Source organism: Acanthochromis polyacanthus, chromosome 1 (assembly GCF_021347895.1).
Source record: "Acanthochromis polyacanthus isolate Apoly-LR-REF ecotype Palm Island chromosome 1, KAUST_Apoly_ChrSc, whole genome shotgun sequence".
Lineage (NCBI taxonomy): Eukaryota > Metazoa > Chordata > Actinopteri > Pomacentridae > Acanthochromis > Acanthochromis polyacanthus.
Genome location: NC_067113.1, coordinates 58347637 through 58363518, shown reverse-complemented (window position 1 = coordinate 58363518; position 15882 = coordinate 58347637). Strand labels below are relative to the sequence as shown.

General features: G+C 39.8%; 2 protein-coding genes across 4 annotated transcripts in view; one reads left to right on the top strand and one right to left on the bottom strand.

Annotated features, from left to right (window-relative positions):
• The window catches only part of slc26a5 (solute carrier family 26 member 5), a 25944-nt gene extending 17395 nt beyond the window's left edge, over positions 1 to 8549 (top strand). For all 3 annotated transcript variants that reach the window (XM_051959136.1, XM_022197693.2, XM_051959174.1), the window contains 7 exons: positions 346 to 452; positions 888 to 957; positions 1046 to 1138; positions 2140 to 2244; positions 5457 to 5663; positions 5828 to 5882; positions 7635 to 8549. In XM_051959136.1, the coding sequence (XP_051815096.1) occupies positions 346 to 452; positions 888 to 957; positions 1046 to 1138; positions 2140 to 2244; positions 5457 to 5663; positions 5828 to 5882; positions 7635 to 7783 (786 nt within the window). In that variant the 3' untranslated portion in view covers positions 7784 to 8549. The remainder of the gene's footprint in view (positions 1 to 345; positions 453 to 887; positions 958 to 1045; positions 1139 to 2139; positions 2245 to 5456; positions 5664 to 5827; positions 5883 to 7634) is intronic.
• Positions 8493 to 15882, bottom strand: psmc2 (proteasome 26S subunit, ATPase 2). Its single transcript, XM_022197696.2, has 12 exons — positions 15698 to 15882; positions 15362 to 15399; positions 14255 to 14336; positions 14039 to 14138; positions 13686 to 13817; positions 13523 to 13595; positions 13303 to 13398; positions 11894 to 12058; positions 11726 to 11813; positions 10877 to 11079; positions 9799 to 9895; positions 8493 to 8765 (listed from the first exon to the last, which is right to left on the bottom strand). Exons 1-12 carry the CDS (start codon positions 15765 to 15767, stop codon positions 8608 to 8610), a joined length of 1302 nt encoding a protein of 433 aa, XP_022053388.1. The 5' UTR covers positions 15768 to 15882; the 3' UTR covers positions 8493 to 8607.

Below are 15882 nucleotides of genomic sequence, written 5' to 3'. Positions count from 1 at the left end.
CAAGTTTTTATTATGAACCAGTTTAATCAAGTTAAATGTGAAGAGTTTGTAATTTATCAGCGGTGGAAGGGTAAATAATTGGAGCATATTTGAGGTAGGACTTTCATAAAAATTGAAAAGCCTTAGTAATCCCATGTGAGCTTTTAAGGTGCGACATGCATCATGTTAAAACATCAACAGATGACAGGTTGTATTAGATTTCTTTCACTGAAAGCAAATTAAAGGTGATGAGTCTTTGCTTTCCGTCAAAGAGGATGTTGCTTTTAGCGTTCTTCTTTCAGCATCCTCCTGTGATTGTAAAGTTTCATGTCGCTGTATGATTGTTTGCTCCCTTTTCTCTCTCAGGCCATCTGGCTGGTAGCCTACGTAGCGTCTCTGCTGCTGGGTTTGGATTATGGCCTCTTGGTAGCCATCTCGTTCGCCATACTAACAGTCATCTACAGGACACAGAGGTACTGATGACTGGCAGCTGATTGTCCTTAGTTGGTTTACACTACCGTTCAAAAGTTTGGGGTCAGTCAGAAATCCAATCTAGACTTTGTTAATGTGGTAAATGACTATTCTAGCTGGAAATGTTTACTGGAATATCTCCATAGGGGTAGAGAGGAACATTTCCAGCAACCATCCCTCCTGTGTTCTAATGCTACATTGTGTTAGCTGATGGTGTTGAAAGGCTCACTGATGATTAGAAAACCCTTGTGCAGTTATGTTAGCACATGAATAAAAGTGTGAGTTTTCATGGAAAACATGAAATTGTCTAAAGGACCCCAAACGTTTGAACAGTAGTGTATGTTTGTCTTTGTCTTCACAGAATTATTTTCTCTACATTCAGCTAATAAACTTAATGGTGAAGAATTTAGTGCAAAAGTTTTCTCTTTGTCTTCCAGCCCTAAAAGTTCCATCCTGGGCCACGTTTCCAGCACAGGACTGTACTATGACGTGGACGATTACGAGGAGGTGAGTCTGTGAGAAGATAAAAGCCAGGATCAAAAGTTCTCACCGCTTCTTCTGGCCTGAATGTCTGTGATTTGTGGTTTGTTCCCAGGCGGCTGAATATGAGGGGATTAAGGTTTTCCACTCCAACTCCTCAATCTACTTTGCAAACAGTGACCTTTATGTGAACACCCTCAAGGAGAAGGTAATCCTGGTTATTATGTGTTTGAGTGTGTATGTAGGTACTAGTACTGAGTAATCCTATTCCTTGTACTTCTGGAGGACAGGAACATTAGAAACACTCATTATCCTTGGAGTTTACCTGTTTTTAAGGTTTTCGCCCACAGTTACCCAGAAACATGTAATTATAGAGAAAGGAAAACAATTTGGTGGCTGTCTTAACTGTTACAGATATGAGCAAACGGTTCTGTTGTGAGACCAACAGGATGAGAGCACAGCAGCAGGCTCATAGATAATCCTGTGACAACATGGCAGTGTCCTTCAAACATGACTTTATGTTCAAAGGAAACTTTATTTTTCTGATTACATTTTATTTTGACCTGTTGTCTTTGCAACTTAATAAAGTTCCTCTGAGTGGTAAACGGTTAGTGGCTGGATTGTAATACACAAAAAAAGTATTCAACCTCCTCATTTCTTCCATTTTTGCATGTATCTGATGATAAACTGTGTCAGCTAACATAAAACAAAAGCAACCTATGTGCCAATCTACCTACCAACCGACCTACTTAACGACCTACCGACCTGTCCACCTTCCCACCTACCAACCTATCGACCTATCTACCTACCTACCTACGATTTTTGCGCAGCGTGCCACTGGTGAAACCTTTTCAGTCAACTTCATGCCTCTGCAAATGTCTATTAAAGTGATGATTTGATTGAACGGCGCTTGTAGCTATTAGGCCCAGCAGTCACCGCTGCAGTTTGGTCATTTCTTGGATTCAGTAATACTTTTTAATAATCATCTAAAGCTTTTATATTTTATTTAACTCAGTTGCCGTTGTTTTATGTTTTTGTTAGTTTGAAGTTTGGGCGTTATTTAGTCTAAAATGCACACAAAAATAGAAGAAAACAGGAAGGGGGTTAAATCCTTTTTCAGAACTCTGTAGATAGATTTCTAATGAGGTTTGGTGAGAGGCCCTTTTAAAGTAGCTCTATTCCCTGTAACTTTTGCTGTTGCCTTTGCAGACTGGAGTAAACCCTGTACACATACAAGCTGCCTGGAAAGCCCAAAAGAAACTGAAGGAGAAGACCAACAGCAACCACTCTTCTCCACTGAAGATCTGTGCTAAGGTGAGTCAGCTTTTTTTCCTCTTCTGGTCCTGGTAGCTTGTTGTCAGTCAACGCTGTCGGCTGTGTTGACTGTAAACATACAGTGTAGCTGCAGGGATTGAAGAACTTGTTTCCTGAGCTGAAACGTTAGCAGGGAGTGTTGTTTCGGAAGCTTAAACGGTTGATTTTTCTCAGGATTTTGTGGCATTACAAAAAAAAAACAGCTGGATTCTGAACTCGCAAAACTCTATTTTGTCCAGCCCATTAATACTACAGTTTACATGTAATAAGAGTGACCTCAAATCCCTAAAACATAGCAATGTGTAGATTTTGGACTCTCCTGAAATAGTTAAAGGGGAACTTCGGTTTTTTTCAACCTGGGGTCTGTTTCCATATGTAATTTCATTCATGTGAGTGATGGAGAAATGAATTTTCGACATAGCTCCAGTATTTAGCCCGGCAGGCAGCTTAGCAGCTCAGCTAGCAGCTCGGCTAGCGAAAAGTATGGGGCAGCTGCCCCGCCCCCCCCCCCGCGTCAAAGTCCGCCCTAACGTGCTTTTTTCCCCACACTGACCGGCTCAGATAGTCTCAATGAGTGTCCCACAACATACTAGAGATGAGAAGTGAACGAAAACCTCCACATTACTGGCGATCGCTCTTTGTTGTGGTCTGTATCCAAATCTCAGGACGCTACAACGCAAATCTCGTTCGATTTCGGAACGAGATTTGCTTTCTTGTGTCCTGAGATTTGGATACAGACCACACGCCTCGTGAGCCAAAACGGGCCCACCAGAGGGTCCAATTCGGCCCGTGGGACAACTTTGTAAAGTGTAAAAATTACAGAGAAGACATTTAACTGCAGATTGTAAATTTGTAAAACTATAAATTTAAAGTTATTTCCAGACCATGACAAGTTGTTTTGATGACAAAGTGAAATACTGGATTGTTCTTTTGTCATTTTGCATCTTGTTTTTTGTAATATTTTGTCTTGTTTTTGTTTTGGTCTGACTTTTGTTTTGTCTCATGTTTTTGTTGTTTTGTTTCTTGTTATTTTGTTGTTTTGTGTTTCCTGTTTGTCTCTCGTGTTTTTTGTCTTATTTTTGTCATTGCCATTTTGCTTTATTCCTTGTTTCATGTGTTGCTTTTTTGTTGTTTTGTGTTTCTTTTTGTCATTTTGCTCCTTTAGAAAATGTTTTGTCTCGTTTGTGTCTAATTTTTTGTGATTTTGTAACTTTTTTGTCAAAATTTGTCTTGCTTGTCATGTCTAATTTTTGTAATATTTTGTCTTGTTTTTGTTGTTTTTGTTGTCTTTTCTCATTTGTGTTTTGCTTTATTCGTTGTTTTGTGTGTTGTTTTTGTAGTTTTGTGTTTCCTTTTTGTCTCTAGTTAGTTAGGCAGCTTACATCGATTTTTTTTGACCGGATGGGGACAGATCTGACAAAAGTGTGACATTTTTTCCTAGCTATCTACATCCAAAATACTTTCAATTTTTGCTAGGCCCCATGTGCACAGGTCATACTGACAGCATGTACGCGGCAAAATGCAATTTTTGAGGTTTTGCACTCCGAGAATAGGGGAAAATCACCGTTAGATGGAAATGATGAAATAGTAAGTGGCAAGTTGGAACTCGGGCTGTTCAGCGGAGTAGTGGTTAGCACTTTCGCCTTGCAGCAAGAAGATCCCCGGTTCGAATCCCGGGGTGGCCCTGGGATCTTTCTGCATGGAGTTTGCATGTTCTCCCTGTGCATGCGTGGGTTTTCTCGGGGCACTCTGGCTTCCTCCCATAAGTCCAAAAATATGCTGAGGTTAATTGATTACTCTAAATTGCCCATAGGTGTGAATGTGAGTGTGATTGTATGTTTGTATATGTAGCCCTGTGACAGACTGGCGACCTGTCCAGGGTGTCCCCTGCCTTTGCCCGAGTCAGCTGGGATAGGCTCCAGCACCCCCCGTGACCCTAGTGAGGATAAGGCGGTGTATAGAGAATGGATGGATGGATGGATGTTGGAACTCTCAAAAATTGACACCTGAAGCTTGCAGCCAACTAGTCAAATGTGCATGCAAGGGTGCAAGAGGATGTGGCACCAGATGTGGTTGCAGGAAAGGTGGATGGCAATGCACAAGACGGTGCAAGTGCAGCTGTGACAAATAGATCAATGGATATCCACATACTCGTACCAGCTGCGGTTGCCGATGTACATGCCAGAATTGCTTTAAAGACGTTTTCCTAAATGTTGAAAACTTTAAGGGGCTGAATAAGCAGTTATAAACACTAATATTTCTGAAACAAATTAATGTTTAATTGTCATGTTCACTCTGGAAGCAAGTTACGTACAATGTCGTGACATGATTTTTTGGCCTTATTTTTGAGTTTTGTCAAACCATAAACAAATATCTCGCAAAATATGAATGTTTATTGATTAAAAAATGATTTGAAATGTATCCTTTTCTGATTTTATTCATTAAATTGATCATATTGCCTTTAAATTTTTAAAACATCTTGCTTAGACATGTATATGCAGTATTTTCCTCTATTAATGCTATGGAAAAATTGATGATGTCACATGACTGGGGCCCATTGGCCAAATTTGATAGGGCCTAGCAAAAAATTAATAAGTAGGATCTACAGAATTGCCTCACAAAGTTTGACACTTTTGTCAAGTCGGTCCCCATCATATCACTAAGCTGCCCAGCTAAGTGTTTTTTGTCTGCTTTTTTGTCGTTTTGTTTTTTTGTCATTTTTTTCCTCATTTCTGTCCAATTTCTTTGTCGCTTTGTAGCTATTTTGTCAAATTATTTTGTCCCTTTTTCTTCTCTAGCTTTTGTCATTTTGTGTCTCATTTTTCTAATATTTTGTCTTGTTTTTTTTTTTTTTTTGTCTGACTTTTCTCATTTTGATCATAAAGTAAAATACGACACCACTTAGTTCCAGATATCTGTGATTAAATGTTTTCCTAATGTTTAGTTCCTTTGTAGACACTTTGTCGTCTGCAGGCTGTAAAGTGTAAATGATAAATGGAGGCATACTGTTTTTGAAACTGAATTCATTTTTCTAAAGAAATTTCAGGTTGTTCATAATGTTTTGTCAAAAGAGAATTCCTTAAATGTGAACATTTCAAGAATGTACTTCTGCTCTGGTCCACTTCAGATCAAATTGGACAGAATGTGGCTTTTGAACTAAACTGAGTTTGACACTTCTGCTGTAAATAAACCGTTTCTTTAACTGGTTCCAGTACAAGGATGAGGCAGTGACCCATGAGGTTCTGCCCCAGAACCACATGATGGAGGAGCAGAAGAACGGCCAGCTAGGGGACAGACACAGTGATTTAAACTCTGAGGAGGCCGTCTTCCTGGAGCCTCTGAACACCGTCCACTCCATCGTCCTGGACTGGACGTCTGCCAGCTTCATCGACTCTGTGGGAGCCAAAGCCATCAAACAGGTTTTTTTTTTCCACTTTTCTAAGTAGAGGGTATTTTCAAGATGACTTCTATCACCAACAATGTATTGTAGCTCCTTTCATTTCCATTCCCACACTGCCATCTTAGAGATGCTTTTGGTTTTTTTTATGGAGCTCCAATTATAAAACTGTATCTGTGCCTGCAGGTCATTAAGGAATATGCAGCTGTGGATGTTCGTGTGGTCATAGCTGGATGCAACAGTAAGTAATCAGCAAGACCTTCCTCTGCATTTCAAAGTTTAATTGCTGTAAAACATCTTGCTCTTTTTAAATTGCAATGCCCTTTCAAACTGCGGCATAACATGAATACTTAGTAAAAATATTATTACTGAGCAGTAGCTATCAGGTCACTGATTCCTACTGAAAATGTAAAAATGTTCTGTAATATTTCTATTCTGTAAGATCAACCTAAATTCAACTGATAGCAGCCTCGTGCTTCTTCAGTGTTGTTTGAGAGTTATAAATAATAAATTACTTTCTTCAGCTTTTCTCCAAAAGTGAATCCGCACCATTAATGGCTAAATGTGCATATTTTACAAAGAATACAGGCTTGTAAACTTTTAGACAGCAACAAATGGCAAAGAAAAGCTGCAGATCCAAAGCTGCCCAGTCCAACTCCTCAGCAGGTAGAACAGATGTAGAGAGAAGTTAGCTTGATTTACCCGAACTTTTACGCTTTAAAGTCACTTTATAGCCAACAATGTATCACTACCTTTATATCATCAGGTGGAAATGAACACATTGATGATAACACCTCAAAATGGACACAAATATTTACTACATACACCTCACTAAAACTAACTCAACAGCCATACAATAAATCCTACTTTCATTACAGTAGTGAAGTGTTTTGTGCCGCCCATTTCTATCAGTGTGGCGAGACCAAACATTACAGCACAATACAGACTTCCAAGGTGATTAATAAAGGTCGATTTCATTTGGATTTTAGCTGGATCAAGACAAAGGAACTCTCCATGCAGCTCAGTAAAAAGACTGAAAAGCAGAAGTCAGGGGACTGATACAGAAACATTTCCACATCACTGAATATCCCTTTGAGTACAGTTCAGTCTATCAGTAAGAAATGGAAGGAATCTGGCATGCAGGCGCATCTACTGAATGCTGACATCAGGGGGGTAAATATTTATTATGTCATTAAATTATGACATCAAATTGTAAAAAGCCGTTTTTGCTTTGACATGAACAACAAATTTTTGCTAAATTAATTTCTAAAAGCCAAATTAAATTGACAATTAATCCATGTTGAAAAGCAATAAAAGGGGAAAACTTCCAAGGTTGGTAGAATACTTAATGGGTCAATATGTAATTACGGGACTTTCTGTATCATAGTTGACATTTTTGCTGTTTTCAGGCCTAAAATCAACATGGCCGCCTATAACCAAACACCGCATGGCATTTTTACAGAAAGATTCTTCTAAGTATTATGTGTACAGTTGAGTAAAATTTAAAGTTACTTATGAAGATATTGTAGTAAACCTGTTGACATGCCATAAATCCACACTTGACTCACACACTACTTTGTATTAAATAACTAAGAAAGCCTTGGAGTGTTTCCAGTCTTTTCTTCAGGAGGAAATGACATCATGTGGAGCAGGTCATGTGATCTGGAATAAACACACTTCCTTAAGAGGCGTTTTTGTAACGGGTAACTTAGTTGAAAGTGATTTCTCGGACACAGATCAAAATTCGCTGGATTTTGTTTGATTTTTATGTGAATGTTCTTAAAGAAACATTTTTTTTTTAACATTTTTATTTTCTACCAGAAAATGTTCAAAAATTTCCAGAAAAATATTGAAAATGTGGAAGTTTTCACTGTGGAAATGCCCCCCCCCCCAACACACATTTTCAAACTTTAAAACGGGTCGGTAAACTTCACCTGTAGGCTGAGGACACAGCTCTGCTCTGACTGCTCTTTGCTCTGCTTTGACCTTGAAGGACACCTGCTGTCTGAGCTGGACTCCTTACAGTTCTTCACTGGAAACGTGACCACAGACATGGTGTTCCCCACCGTCCACGACGCTGTGCTCTACTGTCAACACCTGAACTCCTGCTCACCTGCTGCTCCGGCCAATGAAACGGTCTGACGGGAGCGGACAGCAGCAACGATGAGGAATCTCAGGAACAACATCCTGACTGTAGAAGCAATGAACTTGTCTCATTTTTGTTCAGTAGAGAGGAAGTGAGCAGTGATCCATGCTGCATAGAGGTGGGTGTTGTATCACTCCAGAGCGTCTGACAGCCTTGTTACATGTGAAGTGCCCACAGGAGTGAGACTGATCAAAGACTAAGAGTTGTATTTCCAGCTGACATTCCTCCAGCCTTATTCCTCTGTATCCTCTTAGCAGCACACGCTAAGACACGAGTGTTTAAAGTTGCATTTTATGTCTTTTTGTAGTTCTGTCGGAGTTTTTTCTGCTTTGCAGGGACGAGTACATTTTAAATGAAGCTGCTGCAGCTGTTTTCTAAATGACAGTCATTTGTAGAAGTGTAGTTTGTGGTGTAAATGTCTGAAGCTGACCGTCTCGTAATCACGCTGGTATCAGACGTCTGATACCAGCGTGATTACGAGACGGTCATAGAGAAGTAGTCGTGATGAGCGTTAGATTTTATAGCTGTGAGCCACATATGACAATCACTGGTCAATTTGCAGTTGTGTTTGTTGTTACTGTACATTTGTTTGGGTGAACACTGCTGTAATAGACATGGTGTGAGAACATTTTAGTTGTGCTGCTACTGAATAACACAGGATGCCTTTCAAGTTACCACAGAGCTATTTTACAAAGCACTAAAGACTCAACTCTGGAATAAACTTTATTTTGAAGTGTACAAGAATGACAACAAAAAGGACAATATCTGTGACTGTTTTTTTTTTTGACGGTGAAAAGCAGAATCAGAAACACACACGCTCTCAGTTGTAGGTCATGTATCTGGGGGTGGCGCTGAACTTGGCGTAGGACTTGATGACCTTGTTGACGGCCTCCAGGAAGTCCTTCTCTGTGGCGATCTTCCTGCGAGCCCTGATGGCAAACATACCAGCCTCCGTGCACACGCTGCGGATCTCAGCACCTGGACAGGAAAACACAACGTTAAACTCTGAGGATGAAAAGGAAATGATCAATCATTTGTGTGTACGGTGTGGGGCCTGGACTATGAAGCAGGATCATCATAGGGAGGGGATGTTTTCATGATCTGAGGATAAAGATGGTGATCGACTCAGTAAGTCAATCCAGAGTTTCAGAACCTGGAGGAGCTGACACCAGATAACCATCAAACACGGACATCTACTGACAGAGTGGCATTATGAAGAGGAAACTGAATATTAAAAAAAAAAAAACTGATTTTAAACAATACAGATTAAAAACTACACAGATGTTTCTTATTCAAAACTCAGTATAATTATCACTCAAGATTACTGACAAAATTACAAATGCTGTCCTTTAATGCTACAAGTAATAGAAATAAAATGGTTTTCATGGTGGTGTGGAGGATCAAATCTCACATTAAGCCTCCTTATGCCTAGAAGAGACTTGGTGATATTGTTTTTTCACTTTTTTGGGGGAGCAAATATGCAGGTTTAGCAGAAGTTAGAACGGTGATGTAGCACTGAAAACCTGAAGGTATCTTGCCAACTTCAGATTCTGATCTTCACATCTACTTGATCACAACTAAAACTACATTTCAACAACTTCTTGATGTTAAGGAAATCATGTTACATTTCTACAGAGCTGAAATAGAATTTTAAAGACAGTGAAACAACCTGAAGATTCCCCTTACTATGCTGAGAACAGGTCTGTTAGCTTTAACTTTCACTGGACAGTGACTGGATGCTGCTACACTGCACTCTTGTGGCCACACATCAGCACTACACTACTGAAAAAAAAAAAAACACCTTTAAATCCCTGTCTCCACTACCATGGAGTCAGCTAACAAATAAGCAACTGAGAAGCACCACAAGCATTTATTAAGGTCCCTGCACCCTGGAATGATCACCTGATGTGAACTACAGCTGCAGCAGAGTGGCAGATATCAGATGAAGATGTGGGAGAAAGGGAAAAATCTAGAATAATCTTTGGACAGAGGGAGGGACGGATTGTCTCACCGGTGCTGTTGGGACAGAGGCGAGCCAACAGCTCAAAGCGAATGTCTCTCTCCACACTCATAGAGCGGGCGTGGATCTTAAAGATGTGAGTTCGACCCTGAAAGAAAGAACACAGTGAGCTCACAGAGAAAAATGAACTAAAAATAGACATAGAAATCAGAGAGTAGAATTCAATTTCATGTCTGATCATGCTAAATAGATTTAGGAGCTGATATGTCTTGATAACACACGTCTTACTTTATAAAACTACAGATGTTGAGCCAAAGTATACAAACACAGGGTGGGCCAAAAGTAGGCTGACTTGCTTCATGTTTTAGATCTTGCTTATCCAGACCAGTATTCCATATCCCTTATTCGTGTTTTGAAAATGTTATTAAGCTATTTCGTCCACTTTTGGTTTTGATTTTTATGGGGTTTTTTTTTTGTATTTTTACAGGGATTGTGAGCAATGGCAAACAAATGAAATCAAGAGCAAACAAAGTGGATACTAAAGCAGTATAGGAAGTGTTAAAATGCCCTCGTTTTCTTCAATTTCTTGTTCATTTTCATGCCTGATATCACTAAAGGTACATTTGTTTGGAGAAATATAATTTCAGAGCTGATATCTAGGAATTTTCCATGGTTTTCTCGATAATAACCAAAATCACTTAAGTTCTTCCATCAATAGCTATGGCATTGTTTTGCCAAAATCAGCTTTTAGGCATTCCATGTTTTCTTTCTCTCGGTTTTAGTCACATGATGCACACAGGAGTTAGTACTGATTCATAACCATGGGTTCTGATGACTGCAGCCATGTGTCTTGGTGTGCTCTCCACCAGCTCCTGACATTACTGCAGCAGCCCATTCCTGTTGCACTAATTCTAACTAATCGTCTTTGTTTTTGGGCTTGTGGTTTATGTTTGATGATTTTCCACAGGTTTTCAGTTAGATTTAGATCTGGTGGTCGTGTTCATTGTATTCTTATACTTTTAGTGGTACCAGGCATTAAAAGTGAACAAGAAACTGAAGAAAACAAGGGTGGTCTAGTAATTTTTTTCCATGACTGTAATTAAACTGATATTCTCCGTGGCTAACTCACCTCCAGATCAGGCAGGCTGAACTCGATCTTCCTGTCCAGACGTCCAGGTCTCATCAGGGCCGGGTCCAGTGTGTCGGGTCTGTTGGTGGCCATCAGCACCTTGATGTTGCCACGAGGGTCGAAGCCGTCCAGCTGGTTGATGAGCTCCAGCATCGTTCTCTGGACCTCGTTGTCTCCACCAGCTCCGTCATCGAAACGAGCACCTGGCAGGAACAACGACAGGAAAGGTTTATATGGAGACATTCATCTGCTTCCACTTCGATTTAGATTCTTTACACTGAAAAATAACATTCAGGAGAAGAGCTGCAATTTACTAGATGTCTACTACTAAAGTAACCGCTGAACTATTTTAATCATCGGACTAATATTTTTAGGTAAAACAATGAGTGCAGGCTCTTAAACTGAAATCATTTCTGGTTTCTTTCCTCCTCTGTGACGGTAAAGTGATTTTCTTTGGGTTGTGCAGAAAACAAGACCTGTTATCTCAGCCTTTTACCCTTTAGACTAAACAACTAATGAGTAAATTAAGAAAACAATCAACAGATTAACTGATAATGAAGATAATTGGTAGCTGAAGCCGCATTTGTCTTGTCATGATAAGAAAACAGACAAAAACTGTACAGTGAGAAAAAATGTTAGACCACAGTAGATTAAATTTAAGATAAATCTGAAACGTAAACTTCAAATATGTTCCCGTTCATCACCAATAATCTGCACAAGTATCTAGATTATGCTGACGTTGCCGTCATGGGATTTTGCTAACAAGACTAATAACACATAAGAGAATAGGTACAGTAAATGAACGCATTACACATTCACAAAACAACACAGGAATGGAGTGAACCTTACCGCCAATAGCATCAATTTCATCAAAGAAGATCAGACAAGCCTTCTTAGTCCTGGCCATCTCAAACAGCTCACGCACCATCCTGGCCCCCTATTAGCAAAGAAACACGGTTAATGCTAACTAACATCTACAATCTAAACTTCAGCTGTTCTGTGCATCACTGAGCTCACCTCTCCCACGTATTTCTGCACCAGCTCAGAGCCGATGACTCTGATGAAGCAGGCGTCCGTTCGGTTGGCCACGGCTCGGGCACAAAGGGTCTTTCCGGTACCGGGAGGCCCGAACAGCAGCACACCTTTAGGAGGCTCGATACCCAGGTTGACAAACCTCTCAGGCTGGACAGAAGAGGAGGAGACAAGCAGTAAGTCCAGATGGAGTCTCTTTAATGGATGAGCTTTATTCATGCCAGCTTCAGTGACAGGCTATTTTAGTAATCCAGTATTCTATCCATTATTCTGGCGATTAATCAAGTAATCGGATTCCATGATTGGCATTACAGCATCAAAAGAGCAAGTGAGCGTGCTGTACAGCATAAATGACTGTCCTGGTGGAACATGAGCAGACATCTGTGGTATACTGTACATATAGAGTATAGTACAGGGATATTGTACACATTTGGTATCATACAGGAGTATTTAATTAAAACTAAAGCCATGGGAACCTACATGTATTTAATTTAGTTGATAATGCAGAAATCACATAAATCTGTTTTAACGTTTGGTCCGTTTAAACTACAGCTACTGCAGCTGATAGAACACAAGTAAGAAAACGGATTATTTTTTTAGCATTGATTACAGAGAATATTTAATCAGTAACATCAGTTTGATGTGGCCACAAATTAAAGTGATTTCCTTCATTATGCGTCAGTGTCACACCTACAAGCACTTCAATACAATGTTGGAATAGATGAAGTCTGATCGTTTTATTGTGCAGCTGTCTGTTATCAATAATCAACTGCATTGATCAGTAAAATAAATACATTAACATGTTTAACAGTTTTCTACCAGCATTCCTGTCTTACATCATTTACAGCAGAAGCTTTTTACCGTCATAAATGTTTATTTTCCTCATTGTTCTCCATTAAAACATCCTGTTCGTGATGATTCATTTTATGGAAAATGAGTCAAATGATGGTTAAACTCTCCTGTTTGTGTGATGGGTTTGAAGCAGGAAGTCTGAGTTCACAAAGAAAGTAGAAAACCTCCTTCATACCTGTTAACTCTGAGGGTTTAGTTTTTGTCGAGTCACACAAAGAAAGTCTGACTGTTAACTGATCTGCTAAACGCCGTAAACACCAGAAAAGCTGCACTGGATAAAATAGAAGCATTCTGTCAAATTTAAAATCCTCTTATCATTTATTGATTATAGGTCTGGGTCTGTATGGGATGAACTCTGGGTCCACCAGTTAGTGACCTGGGGTCCAGTAGTAGATTAAATGAAGTCTCCATTCAGAGACTTTTGTGTCAAGGAATTTTAGTATAAGAATTACTGGAATAACTCGAGGAATCGTTTCAGCCCTAGCGTAAAGTGTAAATAGGGGAAAAAGTAACGGTGATTTGGATGTTTTGATGCGTCTTACATGGAGCAGTGGAGTCTCAACCACTTCTCTCAGCTTCTCAATTTGCTCCTTACATCCACCAACATCGCTGTAGGTCACATCAGGCTTCTCCTCCACCTACACAACAACATGGGAGGGAAAGAAGTAGAGAGACAGGTCATGTCTTTAAATATGACCAATTTGTGTTCTACGCAAGTTCAAGCATGATCTACTTTGTTTTTACAAGTGACTGCATTCATACCTGCATCATGGTGACGGTGGGGTCGATCTTAGGAGGCAGAGGGATGTGGATCTGATACTTGTTCCTGTCAACTCTGAAAAATTAGAAGGGACATTTAACTTAGTAAACTCCGTCATCAGGTGTATGACATAACTAACATTTTTAAAGAATCTGTCTTCCTCACCCAACTCTCATGCCCTCCTCAATGTCGGTTGGAGCCACCTGGTCGCTGAGATCCACCACAAACTTGGCAAACTGTTTGACGTTGATGATATATTTGGGATCCTCAGAGTCTGCATTGATGATCTTCGTGCATCTGGTAGAAAAAGCACACAGGAATACTTGAAATTACACAACAGATACTAACTATGCAAAGGAAGGAAAAGAACTGTGGAATATTTAGATGTCACATTACTATTTAAATTAAACAACTGGAAACATCAAGAATCGAAGCCTGGAGATATAAGATGCAAAACTAGTCATACCTAAAAACTCTTCCCTAACATTGACTCCAAAAGTTGAGCTAGCTTCTTTTACCTTGCTACTTGCAGCGGCTGTTCGCTCTGCAGAGTCTGTTTGTCAGCAGCCAGATCCCAGAGAGCCGGTGGAGCCAGGCCGGTGTCCGACTCCTTAATGCCTGTCAAACACAAAGAACACACCTTCAAAGTACAATCCAGTCAGAGCATCTCAAACCTATAGGTGTACTGGGAATATCTGATATTGTATAAGCGTGTTTGTGGTTTTACTGCCCACCTGTGAGCTCATTGATCTTTTTGAGCAGCTGCTGAATGTCATCTTCCACTTGTTTGATCTGTCTGGAGTAGGTGCTCTGACCCTGGTAAGAAACAGCAAGACAATTTGGTCAGCTTTGAAGTCGTGTTGTACAGCATGCCGAAAATAGAAAAGTCCTGCAACACCTTGGTGTTAGAAAGAATATTTGCCCCACTTCATTAATACTGGTACTTATAGAAACCATATCTTGTGTGAGTTGTCTGAGTGGGTGCAGTGGCTCAGCATGTAAGTTGCTTTTTCCCCACACTGTAGCTTTAATGGTGACAAAACAAGAAGCGTTACAGATGTTTGACCTAATGTGACAGATCGTACTATCACATCATGCCCTTAAATACAGGGAACATGAATGTGACGCACGCTGTGACAAGTGAGCTTTTTATTAAACCATCAGAGTTTGATGAGCATTTATGAATGACTGTAACTGTTTCATTTGGATTTATCTTTTTAGCTTACTGACTAAATGTAGCATCTATCTCTACACGCAAAGACAGTGTTCACACATGTTTTACTAACTCATGTTATTAGAGGCTGCTACTAGGATACAGATCAACCCCAGTTGTAATGATCAGCTAATTGCTGCAGAAAAAAAGTGAAACAGAGTGATTCAATTGTGCACTAAAGCACTGCTGCACTTATCTCTGCAGGGATTTAACCCTTTAATAAGCCACACTGTGGCATGTGAAGGTGGAGAGATGTGATCTAAATGAAGAGTTCCTATGAAAATGTATAAACACACTGCTGTAGAAAAACAAAACAAAGAATACAACTTGACTTGTGTTGTTCTACGGCTTGTTTTCACATCCTCTACTGCCTTGCATTGACATTACCAGAAGATTTTTAGATTTTATTTTTTAATTAATAAATAATAATGATACCAACAAGGCTAGTGTTCTATCATGTATAAGTTCATTTTTTCCTAATGTTTTAGGTGTCTGGTGTAGCATTATATTGATATATAGACAGGCATCTATTTTAATATCCGGACAGTCATTATAAGAGAAATGTGACCATTTTTACAGAATCTATACACATCGCAAGTAGTGTATAGGTGTTTGAAGTCATACTTACATATGTTTTGAGCAGAGCGATGTCTCCTTCATCCAAAGCTGTGACAGACATGAAAACAACATGAATGAGTTAGCATTAACAGAGCAGTAGGGCCGCTAGCATCGATGTAAACTTGAGAGATACCGCATACTCCAACCTAGCTGCTACATTTATATTAACTGATTTAATCACATACATAATGAAGCTTACATTCGGTAAATAAGAGCAGTTGTCTAACCGAAAACGTAAACTGTAATAGACTGTTTAACAATCTGAGCTAACGTTAGCTAAGTAGCTAGCTAACAGCAGCGTTCGCTTTGACTGCTTTTTAAAAAAAATAAACTCTTTCAGACATACCTCTGATAGGGGCGTCCTCCTTTTCCTCTTCTTTGATCTTCCTTTGGTCGTCCCCTAAATAGTCCGGCATATTTAGGATGAGAACAAACTGCCTTGTAACTGAGAAACTGCGCTGCTTGTGCGGCTAAACTGAACAATTACACAGCAGCTTTGGGCTTCCGCCGCTATGCGCCACTTACCGGATG